The 21,409-nt window shown below is 48.6% G+C and overlaps 2 protein-coding genes across 5 annotated transcripts in view; both read right to left on the bottom strand.

Moving 5' to 3' along the window:
- MPP7 (MAGUK p55 scaffold protein 7) overlaps positions 1-21,409 on the bottom strand; it is a 329,284-nt gene that overhangs the window by 75,800 nt on the left and 232,075 nt on the right. The window lies entirely within an intron of this gene.
- On the bottom strand, positions 1,118-6,254 carry LOC136587164 (lamina-associated polypeptide 2, isoforms alpha/zeta-like). Of its 3 annotated transcripts, XM_066585693.1 has the most exons (3): positions 4,238-6,254; positions 2,305-2,900; positions 1,118-1,608 (listed from the first exon to the last, which is right to left on the bottom strand). In XM_066585693.1, the coding sequence occupies exons 1-3, from the start codon at positions 5,292-5,294 to the stop codon at positions 1,312-1,314; spliced, it is 1,950 nt and encodes a 649-aa protein (XP_066441790.1). In that variant the 5' UTR covers positions 5,295-6,254; the 3' UTR covers positions 1,118-1,311. The 3 variants fall into 3 exon arrangements, with proteins under 3 accessions (XP_066441790.1, XP_066441789.1, XP_066441791.1); XM_066585692.1 differs by having other exon boundaries at positions 1,118-2,900; XM_066585694.1 differs by lacking the exon at positions 2,305-2,900 and having other exon boundaries at positions 1,521-1,608.

Genomic DNA, 21,409 nt, shown 5'->3' with positions numbered 1-21,409 from the left:
TTAAGGTGCATTTAGGCTGAAAGATGATCAATCAAAAATCGCTCAAACGGCAGTTTGAGTGACAGTTTTGAGCAATCATCCTTGTATAACTCCTAAGTAACCAATTAGCTATTTAAAAAGAGTTAAATGCGGGCGGAGTGTTTGCGAGAACAAAGCAGCTGTTTGCATATACGAAACAGCTGCTTTGTTCTCGCAGTTATCAGTGGAGTCTCGCTGAGCTGATCGCTCCGAGAAATAGTAGGAACGCTAACAGCTGCTTTGTTCTCGAATCTTTCAGCTGGTATCCTGCTGGGAAGTCCCAGAGAGACATTAGCAGAAAGAATAATAGCAGTGCCGCCCACTGAGAAAATCAGTGTGCAGCGCTGATAAGAGTCAATGTTAATTTCTAGCAAGCTGGAAAAAAAAAGATGAACGAATAGTGCGCGAACAGTACACGATGGGCCCGTGTTTAGACACAATGATGGCTTTGGATCGAATTTTGAGCGATAATCATGACTAAATGGGCCTTTAGCTGTAAGTCAATAGTAAGTTATGAAATGCACTCTACACACTGGGGCAGGTTTACTAAGACCAGCCGTTTATCTGCCAGTTTACATAAAGATTGTTCTGTTCGTGTCATTGGTGCATCTTCAGGAGGTTTGTGAACCAAATCTGAAATCTATGCCAGCTATTAGCTCGTGTAGATGCCAGAATTGATGCCAGTTCCTGGTGTAAATGATAGAAGATCTGATGAGTGGGGGCTGGGCAGCTATTCATCACTTGTTTTGTCTATTTTTGGGTCCATGTTTTTGTTTTTTTTTGGCATTTGCGAAAAATATACAAGACAAGAGGAGAAAAAAAAAGCTTACAGAAGACCCGCCATGAAGGACAGTCCACAGGGAGCCTGAGGGTGCGCCCGCACTTCCATGGCGATGTCAGTTATAATTCCGCCTCTTTCCATGTTTGGAGCAGAAAAGACACGGATTACTTACCGGTAGTCCCTTTTCCAGGAGTCATCACGACGGCCCCATTACATATGGAGGTTGCCCTCTGACCCAGGTAGGGACAGGAAGAGTTTAAAAGCACCTCCCTTTCCACCCGTGCTTCAGTGACTTATAAATCATTACGGTGGACAATGTTTACTAAACCAAATTTTACCTTTATTCGGTCATATTTACATTTAAAGAACATAAATTATTCTTAAAGGGGAGGGAACTATGGGCCGTCGTGATGACTCCTGGAAAAGGGACTACCGGTAAGTAATCCGTGTCTTTCCAGAGCGTCATCCCGACGGCCCCATTACATATGGAGTATACCAAATTATACGTGGCCCTAGGGTGGGACCACTGCCTGAAGGACTTTACGTCCGTAACTCAGGTCTTTGTCCGACTGGACGTTAACCCTGTAATGTCGGGTAAATGTATGTATACTCGACCAGGTCGCCGCCTTGCAGATCTGCTCGGCAGACGCCTGGCCTTTTTCTGCCCAAGAGGAGGAAAGAGAGCGAGTGGAGTGAGCTCTAATTTTCCCCGGAGGGTCGAGACCCCTGGCTTTATATGCCTCTTGGATGGCGGTCTTGATCCACCTCGCGATGGTGCTCTTAGTTGCCGTCTTTCCTTTTGCCAGCCCCTGAAATTGAATGAAGAGGTTATTATTTTTACGGAAAGAGCGGGTGGCCTCTAGGTACGCTAGAACAGCTCTCCTAACGTCTAGGTTATGAAATTCTCTCTCTTTCTCGTTACGGGGATTTTGACAGAAGGAGGGCAGAGTGATCGTCTGCTCCCTATGAAATTTTGACACTACCTTCGGAAGGAAGGCTGGGTCTAGTTTGAAGGTAATCCTGTCGTCTTGTATTACCATGTATGGTTCAATACAATGTAATGCTTGCAATTCCCCTATTCTCCGAGCCGATGTTATGGCAACTAAAAGGGTAACTTTTAGTGTGAGCATCCTCAAGGAGAGTTGTGAGAGGGGTTCGAAGGGGGATTGGCAAAAGCTAGTTAAGACTATATTTAGGTCCCAGGTAGGAAAGGTTTCTCTAACAAAGGGTCGAAGCCGTTCTGCCCCTTTGAGAAACCTACGCACCCAGCGGTGTTCTGCCAAGGGAAAATCTAGATAGGACCCTAGTGCTGCTGTATGGACTTTAAGGGTTCTAGGACTAAGGCCTTTTTCTAGGCCTGCCTGCAAAAATTCCAGGATTACGGGAATGTCAATTCCTGGGATTTTCCCTGGCTCTATTTTACAGAACTCTGTGAATTTTTTCCATATCCTATCGTAGATAGCTATCGTGATAGGTTTACGGCTTTTTGTTAGGGTAGTAATTACATTATGGGAGAGTCCCTTCCCACGCAGTATCATGCTTTCAGCATCCATGCTGCTAGCTTCAATTTCTCGACCCCTGGGTATGTTAGTGGGCCCTGGAGGAGAAGATCTTCTACGGCTGGTAGTAGGAATGGACCCCGGATCGCCAAGGCTTTTAGCAGGGGATACCAGGGCCTTTTGTCCCACATAGGGGCAACTAGTATGACTGACGCCCGGCTGGTTTGGATTTTCCTGAGGGTGCGGGGGATCAGTGGGAAGGGAGGAAAGGCGTAGGCTAGGTCCATGTCCCAGCTTTGGGACAGGGCGTCTACCCCGCGTGGATTGTCTCTGGGGTTCAGCGAGTAAAAGTCCTGGCACTTTGAATTTCTCTTCGTGGCGAACAGGTCTATCTGCGGTTCTCCCCACTGGCAGATTAGTTGGTCGAAGACTCGCTGATTCAGTCCCCATTCTCCTGGATGGATGCTCTGTCTGCTCAGGAAGTCGGCAGCGACGTTTGTGGACCCTTTTAAGTGGATCGCTGAGAGGGACAGCACGTTGGATTCCGCCCAGCGGAGTATCTCTGTTGCCAGTCGTTGCAGGTGCGGGTGTCGCGTTCCCCCCTGGTGACGAACAAATGACAGAGCTGTCATATTATCGGTTAGGATTTTGACATGCCTTCCTTTTATAAGGGGTTCTGCCGCCTGAAGGGCTTCCCAGATTGCCCTTAGTTCTCTGAAATTGGATGAGCGTTTAGCTACTTGGGGGTCCCAAATCCCCTGTAGATTTTGGTCGGCTACTTGGGCTCCCCATCCCGTTTTGCTGGCATCTGTTGTGATGGGTACGGTAGATTCTTGTGACCAAGAGGTACCTTTGCTTAGGTTCCTCTGTGAGGTCCACCAGCGTAGGGACTCTTTGACTCGGACGGACAGGCTCACCTTCTTATCCAGGGATGTCTGCCGTTTGTCCCAGTTGGCAAGGATAAATCCTTGTAATTGCCGGGTATGGGCTTGTGCCCATGGGACTATCTGAATGCAAGCCGTCAGGATGCCCAGCACCTTCATTGTTTCTCTAATGGAAACCGCCGTAGTCTGACAGAAGGATTTTACTCTTTGGGTGAGGTCTTCCTTCCTAGATGATGGAAGCCGAGATTCCTGGATGTGGGAGTCTAGTAATACTCCCAGGTACACCTTTTGTGTACCAGGGTTCAAGTCGGACTTCTGCTTGTTAACTATCCACCCTAAACTGTTTAGGGTGGATAAGACCATGGATAGGTCTATACGCATGGTCTTTTCCGTCCTTGACACCAACAAAAAGTCATCCAGATACGGAAATATGCGGATCTGATTCCGCCTGAAGTAGGCTACCATCTCTATTACGATTTTCGTGAATACCCGAGGGGCGGTGGAGATTCCGAATGGAAGGGCCGTGAATTGGTAATGTTGGATCTTGTCTCCCTCCCGCAGAGCAAACCTCAGGTACTTGTGATGGGCTGCCGTTATTGGGACATGGTAATATGCATCTTTAAGATCTATGGTGCACATTACACTATCTCGATCTATTAGTGGGACGATGGATCTTACTGTTTCCATCTTGAATTTTTTGTACGAGATAAATTTATTTAGGGCTTTAAGATTAAATATAGTCCTAATGGAACCATTCGGTTTTTTTATTAGAAATAGGGGGGAATAGAATCCCTCACCCCTTTCGTGATCGGGGACTTGCGCAATGACCCCTAGGTCCTTAAGTTCCTGAACGCCTTTTATGAGGTTCCCTTGTTCCTGTAGGGACCCCGGGGAGGTTATAAGGAATCTCCTAGGGGGTAGCGAGTGGAATTCAATTTGGTACCCTACTTCGATTACTCGGAGTACCCAGGGGTTAGACGTTACCCCTTGCCACTGGCTTAGATAGCCCGCTAATCTACCCCCTGTTTGTTCAGGGGAGGGTTGGACTTCCTTACCCCGACCTCCCTTGGGGTACGACCATCTTCCAGTCTTCCCTTTCCCTTTAACTTCGGGAGGAGGCTGGCGCGTCCTCTTCGGGAAGGATGGTTTCCTGAAAGGTTGTCTGTCAGGCAGGGTTTTACTCTTGTCGCCGACTTTTTCCAGGATTTTGTCCAGGACGGGCCCAAACATATATTCCCCTTGGAAGGGGATGGCGCAGAGCTTATTTTTGGATGTAATGTCTGCGGCCCAAGTCTTCAGCCATAGTGCCCTTCTCGCTGAGTTGCTGAGGACTCCGGTTTTTGCCCCGTATCTTACCGTCTCCGCTGATGCGTCAGCCAGGAAGGCGGTAGCCATTTTTAAGAGGGGGAGACAGCTGGCCAACTCCTCTCTGGGGGCCCGATCCTTTATGGAGGCTTCTAGCCTGTTTAGCCAGAGCGTCATGGATCTAGCCACTGAGGTTGAGGCTATGTTAGCCTCGATGGTGAGGGATGTTGCCTCCCAGGCTTTCTTCATTAATCCGTCGATTTTTTTATCCATCGGATCGGATAGCTGGGAGGTGTCCTCGAAGGGCAAGAGGGTCTTCTTGGCCACTTTTGCAATCTGGATGTCCACCTTGGGGGTTTCCCTGTACAGGCGGACGTCCTCGGTAGCGAATGCGAGCCGGTTTCGGATCTCTTTTGGAACAGTGATCCTTTTTTCCGGTTCCTGCCATTCATCTGTGATCACTTGTTGCAGCGTCTGGTTGACTGGGAACATGATCTTTCTTCTAGATCGGAGGCCGCCAAACATCTCATCCTGGATTGTTCTCGGCGGGTTATCTTCCTCAATTTGCATTGTTTCCCTCACCGCCTTGATGAGGTGCGCAATGTCGCTTGATGAGAAGTAATATTTCTTCTCGTCTTCTATGGGAACCGGTGGGTCCTCTAATTCCCCTTCGGATAGGAGCTCCAGCGATTCACCGGAGATCGAACTCGCCGACTCGGTCTGTCTAGGTCTTTTAGGGACCCGTGACGGACCTGGCTGGGCCTGGGGAAGGGACGCCATGGAAGCCTGCAGCTCTTCCCTTATCATGCAGCGGATATCGGATTTGAATGCTGCTTTCTCCTCTGCGAGAATTTTCCCCGTGCATCTGTGAAGGCAGAGCAATTCACTGTTATAGCAGTGCAAGCGTTGGATTCAGGAGCATTACTTGCGGTAATACACTCACTCCTCGCATAGGGGTTTTTTATAGCTCTCCTCGAGCCTTTTGTTGCAGAGGACGCATTTTTTCGATTTTTTCCTCGGGTCCATTTTCTTTGGACCCTCCTTATCCATCTACCCATGAAAGTGGGGGAGAGGGGAGACAAGAAAGGGAACATATATGCATCCGCTGTACAAGTGACCATTTGCGCATGTTTTGGCGTATAGCCTACTTACAGTTGGTAGGGTGTCAATCTCTCCCTCACGTGCTGAGCTGTCGCGGGTAGACATACTCACATACACTTGTCTGGCAGTCAGCAGGAACCTCCATGGAGTTTAGCCTGCTTTTATGGGGAGGATTTTCGAATTTGGCGCCATTTCCGGGTTTTCGCCGGTAGCCACGCCCCCTACGTTGTGCGCGTGACGTCACCACGCCGGATGACGTCACCGCTATGCGCCCGAGGTCCAGGGAGGCCGCCGCTGCCGTTCCCCTGCCAGGAGGAACTATCCCATCACAGCAGCGGCGGCCCGAACATGCGATCCGCGCGAGGGAGACCAGCGCTACTAGGCGACTGACGGCTCCGTCGGCGGCGCAGGTCGGGGATGCAGGGACTCTTGAGTGTGCGGCCCCGACCTCTACCCCTCCAGGGGGGCCGCACAGCGTGCGGTAAGTATTTCTTTGCGGTAAGTCTTCTTGCCTCCGCAGCTTCCTATCTCCTGCAGCTCTGGAGCTGCTCCTCTGTCCCACCGTAGGGACAGGAAGACACTGAAGCACGGGTGGAAAGGGAGGTGCTTTTAAACTCTTCCTGTCCCTACCTGGGTCAGAGGGCAACCTCCATATGTAATGGGGCCGTCGGGATGACGCTCTGGAAAATGGGATTAAAACTGCGCTGTTTGTTCTGCTAAAAAAAAGTGAAACCGGACGGAACGGAAGCGAAATCAAAGTTTTTGTTTTTTTTAAAACCCAGTGAAATCAATGGAGAAAAAAGTAAACATTTATTTTTGCTTTAATCCCGTTTCTCTGCGCCGTTGTGTAGACATCATGGTCAAAACTCTTCCCGCCAGATGGCTTCACTTTGGAGGCTCTCCACCGCCGAGTTGTTCCCTAATCCCGGTCTCTGTTACCCCCTCCATCAGGCATCACAACAAATCCCATGCCGTAGTAGCCTACAATCCCAGCGCATTTCCTAGGTCTGTCGCACACGTGCTGGTGGAGGTGGATACCTCGGCAGCGTCGACTCATAAGGTCTGTGATGCTCCGGAGGCGTCCTCCTCCACCGACCCCTGCGCAACGGACTGAGGAAGTGTATGGGGGGCGTTGGCTTCCCCTGGTCCGGCACAACTCAGACAAGGGATGTGCAGATGGTCATCAATCAATGAGGTGTGGTTGTAGGATGGAGTTGTGAATATTCCGGACACGGACCGCGCTTCATTAGCAAACCCAGGGGGAAAAGCTTGGAGTTTGATTTCTATACAACGGACTGCACTATAGGAAGCACGCAGCACGTCCTGCTCACACAGGGACAGCGGTATTGGTGGGTCAGGTAAAATGCTGCCGATAGGTTCCCTTTAAGTGAGAAGTACGGAGAATGCTGCAAGGTAACACAAGAGCCGCCTCCGTCCGCCCCTGACACCATCCACAGCTTCTACTATACAATTACGTAGCGGTTAGCTCATACACAGCACACTAATGTCAGCGGCTCGTAAAGGTGTCGGCATCGCATCCTACAGCGCTCTCATCCCGCGTCTTGTGCTGGAAAACCAGTGAGATAAGTTTGGCAGTCGCTGCTGTAAGAAGAGTCCAGCGGGAGGTGAGGAGCGCAACAAGCTTGTTCCTGGCAGCTGCAGAAAGCTGAAGGAGGCGCAGTTCACACAAAGGTGAAGAAACGCTGGAGCCGAGTCACATCCACAAGATTCCATGTTCTACAGAAGCTTCTGGAACATGCTGACAACTTACAGGCACCAGACAGGAATACACTTCCATCTCTCCAATCTGTCTTCATATTCTAATTGTAGATTTTTTAAATTCTATGTCCTCTACATGACTACGAGGGCGGCCATCTTGTCTGGACATGACCAAGGGGGCGGCCATCTTGTCTGTACATGACTACGAGGGCGGCCATCTTGTCTGTACATGACTAAGGGGGCGGCCATCTTGTCTGTACATGACCAAGGGGGCGGCCATCCTGTCTGTACATGACCAAGGGGGCGGCCATCCAGTCTGTACATGACTACGAGGGCGGCCATCCAGTCTGTACATGACTACGAGGGCGGCCATGTTGTCTGTACATGACTACGAGGGCGGCCATGTTGTCTGTACATGACTACGAGGGCGGCCATGTTGTCTGTACATGACTACGAGGGCGGCCATGTTGTCTGTACATGACTACGAGGGCGGCCATGTTGTCTGTACATGACTACGAGGGCAGCCATGTTGTCTGTACATGACTACGAGGGCAGCCATGTTGTCTGTACATGACTACGAGGGCAGCCATGTTGTCTGTACATGACTACGAGGGCGGCCATGTTGTCTGTACATGACTACGAGGGCGGCCATGTTGTCTGTACATGACTACGAGGGCGGCCATGTTGTCTGTACATGACTACGAGGGCGGCCATCTTGTTTGTACATGACTACAGGGACAGCCATCTTGTCTGTACATGACCGCAGGGGAGGTCATCTCAACTGAGCTGCAGACCACAGCGTTTAGAGATATACTTTACTGATGCAGTGGACAGCAGGGGACCCACTGGCTATTTAAAGAGAGTGTTATAGGCATGCTCTATGACCTGTGCAGAAGTCATTGTGCAGGTAGGTGAGGAGGTGTGCTGTGACGGCATCTATTGTGGATGGTGGACCCTGTGTTATCTATATATAAAAGTGTCTCCTCTCAGCGTAATTCTGCCTGTGATGATAGCAATTTTCTCCACAGAACAGGAAGTGTTAGACTATTATTAGGATAAGTGGTCAGTGTGCAGGGAGGGGAGGAGGTGAGCTGTGACTATTGTGAATGGTGGATCCTGTGTTATCTATATATAGGTGTCACCTCTCAGTGTAATCCTGTATGTGCACGGAGGAGAGGAGGTGAGCTGTGACTATTGTAAATAGTGGATCCTGTGTTATCTATATATAGGTGTCACCTCTCAGTGTAATCCTGTCTGTGCAGGGAGGGGGTGAGCTGTGACTATTGTGAATGGTGGGTCCTGTGTTATCTATATATAGGGGTCACCTCTCAGTGTAATCCTGTCTGTACAGGGAGGGGAGGAGGTGAGCTGTGACTATTGTGAATGGTGGATCCTGTGTTATCTATATATAGGTATCACCTACCAGTGTAATCCTGTCTGTACAGGGAGGGGAGGAGGTGAGCTGTGACTATTGTGAATGGTGGGTCCTGTGTTATCTATATATAGGTGTCTCCTCTCAGTGTAATCCTGTCTGTACAGGGAGGGGAGGAGGTGAGCTGTGACTATTGTGAATGGTGGGTCCTGTGTTATCTATATATAGGTGTCTCCTCTCAGTGTAATCCTATCTGTACAGGGAGGGGAGGAGGTAAGCTGTGACTATTGTGAATGGTGGCTCCTGTGTTATCTATATATAGGTGTCACCTCTCAGTGTAATCCTGCCTGTGATGATAACGATAGGATGACTGAGAAGTTTTCCCTACAGAATAGGAAGTGTCAGACTGTTATTAGGTCTAGTGGTCAGTGTGCAAGGAGGGGGAGGATGCGAGATATGACATAATCCATTATAAGACTTAGTGGCCAGTATGCAGGGGAGGGGAGGAGGTGAGATGTGGCATCACCCATTAATAGGCTTAGTGGTCAGTGTGAAAATTGCGGAATTTTAGGATTTTTTGAAATATTGACTGTGACATTAAAAATGAAAAAAAGAACACAAAAAATATGCTTAACAGAAAAACCTGATTTATACAAGCGGCCATTTTCTGATGACACATCCCTTTATAACACACATACACAAAGACACAAGTAACGGTACGGCACATATCTAACATCACATGGCTTTACAGGTTAGCGGTTCCACCGATCCTTGGGAGCTGCAGGACATGTGATTGGCGTGAAATGTGATGGTCCTAGCATCAGACACTACAGGACAGGACGCCGGGGACCACCAGGCCTACCTTTCTCTCTCCCGTCGGCTCCTAAAGTATTGCCAAATGAAGAAGGGGGGAAAAAAAAACAGAGGAGAGAACAAAAGACAAAGAGACCAAAAGAGGATTTAAATGATGGGAAAGTCAGAGAGAACAATCTGTGTCGTCGGTGCTCACCTAGATAGGCTCCAGGGCTATGAGCGGCAAACTCTGCATCTTCTGGATGAGGTATAAAAGCGCACAGACCAAAGCCAAGAAATAAAGCAGAACAGTTAGATGGCCAGCCACAATGCAAAAGAAATCATGACATTCTGAAGACATAAAGCAAGACACACAAACACCGCACAAATCTGCTTTTCTGTTTGATCAGGGCAAGAATTCCCACCGTGAGCCGCAGCTTCGGATGGCTCCGGTACGTGAGAAGAAGCCATCGGTCAGTCTGCACAGCGCCAGGATGAGGCGCACGAGGTCGGGGGCTTGCCATTTGCAGCTATTGTTATGATATTTTATGGTCTCCATCAAAACACATCTGTTCAATTCACTGGAAACCAAGTCAATTGCTGAGATGTGAGGCACCAAGAACCTCCCACCTCAATGATGTGGCCCCACAGGTTAAGACTTAAAGGGGTATTCCCATCTCGCTTTTCATAGCCGAGGTAGGAAACCACCGCCATGGCTACTGGCCACCTGGCCACAGTCTACGGAGAGAGCCGAGCGCGTAGCGCAGTGCTGCTCCCGTAGCGGCCATTGAAGTGAATGAGAACTATGGAAACGGAGTGGCACAGCTCCCTACACTGTTGCCATAACTCCAGCAAGGGTCGGGCGTCCTCATCAGCGGTCAGGGCCCAAAGTGTAATAGACAGCTTCACTCCAGCTACAACGAGGAGCCAGAAGTGTTGATTTCAATGGGAGCCAAGCCTTTATTACACTTTGGGCCCCGATCGCAAATGACGACGTCCGGCTCCGCTGCACTGACAGTAAACGGGAGATCCCAAGTGGTGAACCCCAGCCAATCAACTTCTGATGACCCGCTCTGAGGAGAGCTTATCAATAGTAAATACCCAAAATATTCCTTTAACTCAGAACTCCTTAAAGGGGTTGTTCAACTGTAAACTATTGATGGCCCTATCGCAAGATAGGCTATCGATAGTAGATTGGTGGGGCTCTGAGAAACAGGAGCCTGACGATCAGCTGTTTGCTGAGATGCTGTTCTCATGCAGAGTTGATTTCTGCAGGAAGCAGACAGCTCCATTCCTACTCTAGTGGCCAGACTTGGTATTACAGGCAAAGTTCCTATTCACTTCAATGGCTACCTGGATTGTAATACCAAACTTGGCCACTGCAGTGGGAACAGAGCTGTCTGCTTCCTGCAGTAATAAGCTCCATTCACGCTGGACCAGAAAACATGTGACTAGTAGGGCCTCCAGCTAATCTACTATTGATGGTCTATCCTGCAGATACCCCCTGTACATCCCCTTTAATAGGCTGTGTGGAAATGGCTTTTATAAACTAGACAGCCGCATGAGATACTTTCTGAATAGTCGTTCTCTAGTGGAGCTTCACAAACACTGTCCACGGCCATAAATTTCCATTATTATAATGTTTTCCAGGATTTTGCACTTAAAAGGGATTCATTACACAAATTAACAAACAGAAAAGCACATTTCTGCCGCCCGGCGCAGCGCCGTTACCGGAACCGCGGGAGGAAGCGATCTATTTCATTGTTTAGGATAAACATGACCTGAGCCCTCCGAGTGAATCGAGGCGACTTCTGTTTTTCGTGTCTGTGTTGTTTCCTCGCGGTTCTTTGTTTCTGTTGTGATTTATTTTACTTCGGCCCTGTTTGCGGCTCGGAGTTACTTTACTATTACAGTATGTCCTGCTAAGTGTTCCAATAGGCGGTCTAGTAAACCAGCACAAGGGATCGGGACGGTGCGGATCGGGGAGGGGGGTGGGGGGGAATAGATTCCAACCTGTGACTCACAAACAGATATATAACAGCGATATTACATACTTAGAGGGCGTCTGGCACCTCCAAGTAATCTTTTTAACCCCCTTGTGACCGCAGTAATGGCTTTAAATCTGCACATACATCTTTGTAGGGCGGTGACTTGGGTGACTACTGACAGCGGGGCTCCTGCTCTAACCGCTAGAAAAGCCACAGATTCTGGCAGTTTAACCCCTTACATGCCACAATCAATAACAACTGCAGTATGTAAGCAGATGACGGGGGAAAGGTGATCCTCCTGTCACCCATCGCGATCGCAAGGTGCCAGTGAGTTCCATGGCAGCCAGAAGCCTGACAAGGGCCTCCATGTCTGACATGTAACTCAGCCTATTAGACCCCGCCTCCTGCAGGGTCTAATAGGCTGCTGCCATTGGCTTAGTAGAATGCACTACATAAGTAATGCAGTGTACTATCCTTGTGATCAAACAATCGCATCTTTAAGTCGCCTTCAGGGACTAAAAAAAAAGGTCAAAAAAATTCAATAGATTTTAATTGAATTTAAAAAAAACCCGTTTAAAAAAATATGCATTTTTTTCTCCCACAAAATTCTATTTTAAATGGATTAAATAACCCCAAAACATTTTTTAAAAGCAGCACATAATCGGTATTACCGCGTTCGCAACGACCGGACAGTGAAAATATTTAGTTATTTATCTTGTATGGTGAACGCTTGAAAAAGAATTAAAAAAAAAAACTAACGCCAGAACTGCGATTTTTCTTTTGTTCGCCTAACAAAAAATGTAATATAAAACAATCTAAAAGCCCCGTGTATCAATAAAAACTGAAACTCATCCTAAAAACAAGCCCAACCGGAGCTCCGCTGCCGGAAACATAAAAATGTTCTCCCTTAGACGCCATGATGCAGATTTTGTGGTTTATCTTTAAAAACATGTTTTTATTGTACAAAAGTAGCACAAAACCTAAAAAATTTCCTATAAACTTATTGCCGCAGTAATCGTGCCGATCAGATAAGAAGGTGATCCGGTTATTGGTGAACGCTGGAAAAACAAAACCCAAAAACAATGGCGGAATTTCAGGATGTTTTTTTCAGCTCTCAAACAAAAGAATGTATTAAAAGTTCTGCAACCCATTATGTGTCCCCCAGGGTGGGGCTATTATAAAATACAACTCGTCCCACTAACGAGCCCTCATACAGCGATGTCAGCGAGCTAGGGCTCTTGCAATGTGATGCTGAAAACTGCTTGGTCCTCAAGGCATAGTCCCGGTCATGAAGGGGTTTAATCTTCCTTTGCTTTTTTTTCTAAAAATTTCTGCACTATGGAACTCCAAGTGGCCCAGACTCCTCCCCCTCCATGAGCTCAGCCACGCCTCTGTTAGCGAATGTCCTTGTGTCCCTGGCAGACGGCTGCAGCACTTCTGGCTTCACAGTGACATCACTCCATAATGACGTCACTTGCATCCACAGAAGCCGGCGTCTGTTCCTCAAAGATTGCCCCAGCACCGCACTTCCGGCTTCGCTGTGATGTCATGGAGAGACGAAGGGCCGTCACTGTGTATATGCTGCAGCCACCTGTCAGGAACGCACCTGTCAGACAGCATGAGCAGCGCGGTTCAGCGCATAGAGCAGCAGCGAGCCCCGATGAGTTGGGCAGCGGACGTCCATCAGACGGTTCCATGCTGATTAGTATATTGCAGGGGAAGCAGAAAAAATGGATTTTTTTGAGGCAATTAACTTCCTTTAAAGGCTGTGGACTCCTTTACTCAGCTTTTTAACTAAAATAGGTGCATTTTTGGCTAAAATCGTTCCTATAGCTGGGTTTATTAAACGCTTTCACTATCATATGTTATATTGAAGCTGCAGTGGCTCGGTCTCCAGCCCCTCTCCCATCTCCTGAGAGATCTAAGTAATGTTCTACAAGCTAACCTGGGCGCTAGACCGATACATTGTAACAAACTGAGATCTGTGTGTAGCATACAGGGCTGTCCAGACCGGACACAACGGTATCCACTTCTCAGATTAGGACAGAACTAAGTATATACAGGTTTGCTGCCCCTGAATTTAAAGAAGATGATCCTCATTCACTGACAGCTAGCAAATACCTAAAAATGGTGTAAAGTCTATTTAAAAGGTGCAGAAATTTCCATTTCTACAATGATCGGGTTTTCTTAACCATAAAACCCCTTTAAATTCTCACTAGGAACAACTTAAAGGCTGTGGACCCCTTTGGGGTAATGCTTTCACTTAAATGCATGTATTTTGGGTTGATGATCATCTTTATAATAGGGTTTAATTACATGTTTTGCAGTGAGGCTGAACTAGATGGACATTGTCTTCATGTTACTATGTATGGATGCCTTCTGCAGCTTCTACATGTCACTGTATATAAAAACTGCAGACAGGAGATTGTTGGGGAGTCTTAAGGCCCATTTACACTGGACGATTATCGCTAAAACTACGCTCATCGTTTTAGCCGCGTGCCGAGGGGCGGAGAGGAGGCGGAGAGGAGGCAGAGAGGCCCCCCCCCCCCACTGATCAGCAAATTACACCCCCTCTCTGATGCGTACGGCCGCGGCTCAGCTTCCCCATGATAAAGAATGTCGGGGAAAAGAAGGATCGGGGATGTTGAATTTTCTGCAGCGGATCCTTTTGTTCCTGGCAGATTAGCCGCTGCCAGAGGTGTCTGACTCTAACTTTATCCCCCTAAACGCATAACTAGCCGTATGCTTATGTGTATGTAGGAGCCGGGGAAACAGCAGGTAGCTGAACAGTTGTTAAAGGGATGTGGGCACCTTAAGGGAGCAGGTCCATGATCATGTGAGCGCTGCATGATGGGGTCAGCGCTGCGCTAGGATATTATATACTTAGGACCTTACAATTGTTTGGAGTGTTCAGCCAGCAGACAATAGCTGAGGCCGTATTCACACAGTGTGGTGGAAGCCGTATGCATTTTTGTTGCAGTTTTCAACGCCGTTGTAGCAAAAAAAAAAACCATGAAAATGTGGCAAATCTAGCCTGATGATAGCGGCAGACAGGCTGCAACCTGCTGATGGATCTGCATGGACTGCTGTGTAACGCTATTATTGGAAGGGGCTGGAGACTGAGCCGTCAGAGGAGCTCACTGACAATTCTGCTAGCGGAAGACATTCTGCAGCTTGCTGCATACAGCGATATGTGGAAGCTGCAGAAGCCAAATGGTGCAAAATGTTAATCAAACAGCATTGCAATGATTGTCAACCCAAAATACATATGTTTAAGTACAAAAAAAGTAAAAAACGCCTCCAAAAACATCCATGGCCTTTAAACAGCAGCTGTACCATTTCTATGTAAATATGGGATTTAATTAAAATCAGAAAAAAATGTGCTAAATCCTAAATGTTAATCCTGGAGCCGAATCCTCCTGAGCTGCCCACTTGGGCACGTCTTCCCCATAGTTCCTCTTCTACATGGTGGAAGGTAAGAGAAAACCTCTGGATTGCCCAACGTGCCCATATACTGGAGAGACATGCTAAATTGCATATTGTATAACCTGCGGTGGGGGCAACATGAAGGGCTTCTCTGGTTCTAGAATCTTCCAATAGTGACAATTACTATATATATTATAATGTAGCTGCATATTTCCTGAGACAATTCTGTATAACTATCATGTACAGTCTGACAGCCCCTCGCGCTCCTCATGTCGGGGGGTGGGGGGGTGCTCTTTACACGGAGGTCATTCTCCCGGATGTCAGACGGACATGACTAATGATATCTGAAGGTATGAATGGGTTTTAATGTGCGATCTCTGTAAATCGCAGTAATCCCCGTTTTTCCTGTATTTGTTTTTCTAGCACATCTGAGCTATGTGAGACGTTTCCGTTCTTCTGGGGTCGTCGCTATACATTGCAGATCCATCAGCCGCACATGTTTTATTACATCTGTCAAACTGAAATCCAAATTGGAAGCTGTAATAAAAATATACACAGAAAAGAGTGCAGAAAGCGGCCCGCGGAGTGCTTTATTCTTTACATGGCCTGGAAAAGCAATGGTTCCTTAGATATTCCAATTCCCATATCTTCAGGGGTGGGACTAGGAGTAGGCAGCGGTCTAGGGCAACCTGGCAGTGGGGCGAGACATTGCCTTCAATGGAAGAAACCAGAAGTCATTGCCAAGTGAGGATGAAAAAAAATGGTGCCTGAAGCTTTTATGGTGGTTTATACGGCCTGTAATTCAGGGATGAAACAGGAAAGGAGGTGCTGCCAACTAGGTCAGATGCCAAGTAGGCGGGCATGTGGAGTCAAGACAACGGAGGAAAAAGAGCCTGGTGCCAATAAGCCAATGAAACTCAATGATTCTTTTATCAATATGATGTGAAGTATCATAGATACATTTTGGGGAACAAGGCCACTTCATCAGTCAGCTGGGGTACAAGCAGAGGACCGGCCTCCGGGGCTAATGTGGCGCGGACCGGCCTCCGGGGGTAATGCGGCGCCGAGCGGCCTCCGGGGCTCATGCGGCGCCGAGCGGCCTCCGGGGCTCATGCGGCGCCGAGCGGCCTCCGGGGCTCATGCGGCGCCGAGCGGCCTCCGGGGCTCATGCGGCGCCGAGCGGCCTCCGGGGCTCATGCGGCGCCGAGCGGCCTCCGGGGCTCATGCGGCGCCGAGCGGCCTCCGGGGCTCATGCGGCGCCGAGCGGCCTCCGGGGCTCATGCGGCGCCGAGCGGCCTCCGGGGCTCATGCGGCGCCGAGCGGCCTCCGGGGCTCATGTGGTGCCGATAGTTGCGCATGCTCTGAGCCAAAATCTGTGCGGGCTGCTGGGCGAATCAGGGCTGAACATCTGTCTATACGACAGTCATCACCCTGAAGTATAGGCCGCCCGCAGTACTAGCGGTAGCAGCTCATTCGCACGCAGTGTAAACTGCCCCGCGGTGCGGAGTTACAATTTGCAGCATGTCAATTATTGCTGCTGGTTTTCAGCACAGATCTCACCGCTTAAAATGAGGGGTGAAACCTGCACCTAAATCCGTGTGTTATGTGCAGTTTGGCACCAGGTGTTCCGTTGTGGACTAAGGGAATGATCACAGGGACTGAACGCACGTCAGATTTTTGCACACAGATTCTGCCACAAAAATTGCAGCATAAGTCTGTGGCTACGCGCTTCTGTGCCGCGGATCGCACGGGGATTTGGGGATCTACTCCTTTTTACTGATCAAATCCACATGTGGAATTCCCAACAGGAATTCTGTGCCAAGGAGGGACGGCATTTTTTTTTCTTTTGGGCAGGAAATCCACATGTGGAAAAAATCTGGTTCATAGACTATGGCAGAGATCCGGGTGACGGTGACCTCGAAGGACACGGATTCCACATCAAACTCCTCCGTGTGAACATCCCCCTTAGGCGCACCGCCGAGGACAGAGCTCCGCTGTTCACATTCTGCATGCAGTTCTGGATATGAATGCCAGAAGATTCCTGCAAGATAAGTCAAGCAAAATGACTCCGTGCCATGAGGCGCCCTGAGACTGCCACCCCCGGCGGAGGAGGTACCGTGTGCCGCTCCCTGGATGGGGATGATTTTTTACCAGCTATATTAATGCCCGGTAAAAAATAACTGCCAGCTGCGAGCCGGCCGGGCAGCAACCCAACAATTACTTCAGCCAGCCCGCCTGCAGCTCCAGTACGCCTGTCACCGCCGCTGCTGTAATAAGTGTGACCCCCGACCTCTCCGCTAGCTAGGTGAGTGAAATGATTGTTGGCTGCTGGCCGGTGGTCCACTAGGGGGCACACTACTAATAATACTGGGGCCACTATTATTACTGAGGCCACTATGGGGGCCATTATAACTACTGGGGCCACTATTCTTACTGAGGCCACTATGGGGATCATTATAACTACTGGGGCCACTATTATTACTGAGGCCACTATGGGGGCCATTCTAACTACTGGAGCCACTATTCTTACTGAGGCCACTATGGGGATCATTATAACTACTGGGGCCACTATTATTACTGAGGCCACTATGGGGGCCATTATAACTACTGGGGCCACTATTATTACTGAGGCCACTATGGGGGGGTCTTATAACTACTGGGGCCACTATTATTACTGAGGCCACTATGGGGGCCATTATAACTACTGGGGCCACTATTATTACTGAGGCCACTATGGGGGCCATTATAACTACTGGGGCCACTATGGGGGCCATTATAACTACTGGGGCCACTATTATTACTGGGGCCACTATGGGGGCTATTATAACTACTGGGGCCACTATTATTACTGAGGCCACTATGGGGGCCATTATAACTACTGGGGCCACTATTATTACTGAGGCCACTATGGGGGCCATTATAAGTACTGGGGCCACTACTGGACACACAATTAATCTGTCACTTCATACATTTCTCAATGGTTCAGATATGTCTTGGGTAATCTTGTGTGTTGACGCTTTCAATGCCTGTAAAATGATTTTTTTTTTTGTTCTGCGGAGGGCAACATTTCACCCTTCCACCCAGGCAGCATAAAGGCTTGCTTGATAATTAAAGTGATTTATTTCCCTTCGATTGCCCAGACATGACTGCAAAGAATAAAGCACTTAAGAGCAAGCTTTCACATAAAAGGGCCCCGTCACCTTAACGCAGTCAGGACAGCCATATTGTACACTGGAGCAATGCCCGTGGACCAGAAGAGGACTGCGATGCCGGTACACAAGCTGGCTGCCAAATGCAGTGAAGGCGACGGGTCCTCTTTAAGACCAGCTAGATACGATGCGCACACAGAGGAGACACGCTACAACACAACACGGGAAACAAGGAGAACACACAACAGTTCGACAAAGTACAAACCAAAGAATGGAAACACTATGGAACTACATTACTTTACGGACCACGACACAAACATGAGACTATCACAATGTCACTCGCTGTTGGGAAGGAAATATGGGGAGTCTAGAACAACCGTATTGTAAAGCGTGCTGCGGGACGTAAACTCCCAACACATGTTGCCTAAATAAAGTCATTTGGCAAAGCAAAAGAAACGTTTGTACAAGTACCTTCAATTTCCTCTGAGAAGCAAAAGAGGGGAAAAAAGAAAGGAAATGATTAAATGTGCTGAAAATAAGACCGCGGAGAAGAAAATGTAACAATTGTTCAAGAAAGACAAAAAAAACCGTCTCATCCACCTACCATACTCAACCGTTTCCTCATCTTAGAAGAGCCAAAAAGAAAGAGATACATAATTTAAATGTACGGAATGAATAAGGATTAAGAAAACAGACAAACGGCATCTACTTTCAGCGCGGTATCAGGTGGTGCCTGACTTCACCATTCCGCTTCACAAATGAACTTGCCATCTTGAACCTGAAAACAAGGAGGAGGGCGGCGCGGTGATCGCCCTTGCGACCAGTTCTACGCTTTGGTTCTCCATGCACCATCTTGCGGATGGGAGATCCCAGCTTTGAGGTTCGGGGTTCTATAGTTGTCTTTGGACTATCCAGAGACGATGGAAAGTAATGGATGACATGGCAGCTGGGGTCCTTTTACATTCACCACCGATCAACAAAACTGGCGCTCATCCATCAGGTCATTACACGGGCCGATCTGAGGGCAAACACTCGTTCATACGATCGGTCGTCCGCCATCAAGCGCCATCATTGTTGGCAGCACATTCCCCATTCGCTCAAGAGGATGCGCCGTCAATAACAATAATTCTTCTGGGCGCATAAAAGATGCGATCGCCCGAAGAATGAGTGTTTGCTGCTTTGTTAGATGATCTGCGGTTGCGTCTTCTCACAGATCGATGGTCAGGCAAAATATATTCCTAGGAATGTTCTTGCCCATTTGTAAAAGACCCTTAAGACTCAGCTGCCAGGCAAGTGTTACAGCCTGACGAGCCGACAGCTCTGCAGCATTCTAGCTGGCAATGTCGGATGGCATTCAGGCAGCGCCGTGTTTAGGCTCTGTTCACATATGAGCAGTCTGTTATACGACTCCATTCCAGGAGATGAACGAAATCCACATGAGTGCCGCCTCGGCACATGATGGACATCAGCGGCACCCAAGCTTCCGTCATGCAACAGCACGGCAGCCTGCAATACTTTGTCTGTAATGTTAGACCGGACCGGTGATGGAGGCTCCGATGAAAGGTGGGAAAACAGCATTAAATGTCTATAATTAAAAACTGGGGCTATTTTCAGCTACCACTAGAGGGAGCTTACTGCATAAAGCATGTAAAGTTAGGCTGGATTTACACAGGGCGGATTAGCCGCGGTTTTGCCGCAGCAGATCCGCCCGCGGCCGCTAATCTCGGGATTAGCCAGCCATGTGGATGAGATTTCTCAGAAACCTCGTCCACACGGGACGGCTAATCCGCTGCGGTAAATCCGGTTGAAACCGCGGCTGCGGCCGCCGCGGTTTCAAAAGATGCAGCATGTCTATTTACTTTTTTTGTTTATTTACATCGCGTCCGCGCTCTTCTCTATGGGAGCGCCGGCCGCAACGGAAAAGCATGCGGCCGAGCAGCTTCAAAGCTGCCGCGGCTTAAACCGCGGTGGTTCTCCTGGCGGAAATCTCGCGGTTTTTGCTGCGGCCAAACTGCGAGATTTCCGACGGGAATCCGCCCTGTCTGAGTGCAGCCTAAAGGGGTTTTTCCAAATATTAGTCACTGGTGTCAGTGAGGAAACAAAATGTGCAGTAAGGAGGAGGAAAAAAAGAGGTATTACTTACCTCTCTGCTGTGGTACTGCTCTCTCATCGTTCTCTCCGGTCCTCCAGTCTTCCATTTACTTTGGCCTGCAGCGGTCACATGATTGCTTACCCACATGACCACTGCCGCCAATAACAGGCCCATCAGAGCCGTCCAGTAAACCTGCTGGGAACTTCTGCATTAAAAGTGCACGTGAAAGGTTTACGGGATGGAAATGGGTCTTCTGGCCCAGTGACATCATTTGTCAGATGCCATGGCACCGGATCGTTGAAACATGGTAATACTCCATGGCAAGTATATTGCTTTTATATAGCTTGGGGCAAAACTATATAAAATAATTATCTTGGACAACCCCTTTAAAGGCCACAGCTGCCCGACTCTTTGCATGAATCCCATAGAAGAGAGTGGAGAGCTCTACAGACAAGCATGGCCAACCTCGAATTCATGCTCCACCTGAATATGGTGGCCACTTCTCCAGGTAGGACAGGGGTAGGCGGCAGCCAAAGATGTCCAAAGTGGGAATACACTTTTAAACTCAGTAACAGTATACAATAGGATCAACAGCTCCCTCTAGTGGTGGCTGCAGGCGGATTATTGTGCCTCCTTAAGAATAAACTGAATAGGCTGGCATCCTTGGTATCAGTTCACAAGTGTGGACTATGCTGTCTGCAGTCACCCCTCCCCAATCTGGGCAGCTGTATACTAGTCAGCACTGAACATTTAGCTCGCTCATATTGCAATCTGGCCCTCTGCGTTCTACCAGGGGTTAATGGTGATTGAGCCGCCCTGCAGTTCATCAGATGGTGCTTTTACGTTTTTTTCTGTGAGTTATGTCCTTAAGAATAAAAGAACCAAATCATGAAAAAAAGGATGAGCAAAGCTTCTTCCACACGTCTGTCTCAGTCATGGAGTATGGGCCACTATAAACCTCACCGTGCCGCCTACTACTGGATATGCTGGGCTGGGGATCGGAAACGGGGGCCCTTCAGATAACCCTAGATCAAGGAATAGCGGTTCATGCAATTCTTTAAAGTGTGATTGCTCCCAGCAAGAGAAACCAAGTGATCTTGTAGATATGAGACCTTTTAATGGCTAACAAAAATACATGGTGTTACAGTGAGCTTTCCAACCTCACAGGGTCCTTCATCAGAAAGTGTCTCTACTAATTCTTACATCGGGTATAGAGAGATGCTGGTACACGTTGAACGGTTCTAGAGTTGAGCGAACGTACTCTGCGGAGCTTGATGCTCGTT

This window comes from Eleutherodactylus coqui, chromosome 12 (assembly GCF_035609145.1).
Source record: "Eleutherodactylus coqui strain aEleCoq1 chromosome 12, aEleCoq1.hap1, whole genome shotgun sequence".
NCBI classification, from domain to species: Eukaryota; Metazoa; Chordata; class Amphibia; order Anura; family Eleutherodactylidae; genus Eleutherodactylus; species Eleutherodactylus coqui.
This window is presented reverse-complemented; position numbering and strand designations above follow the sequence as displayed.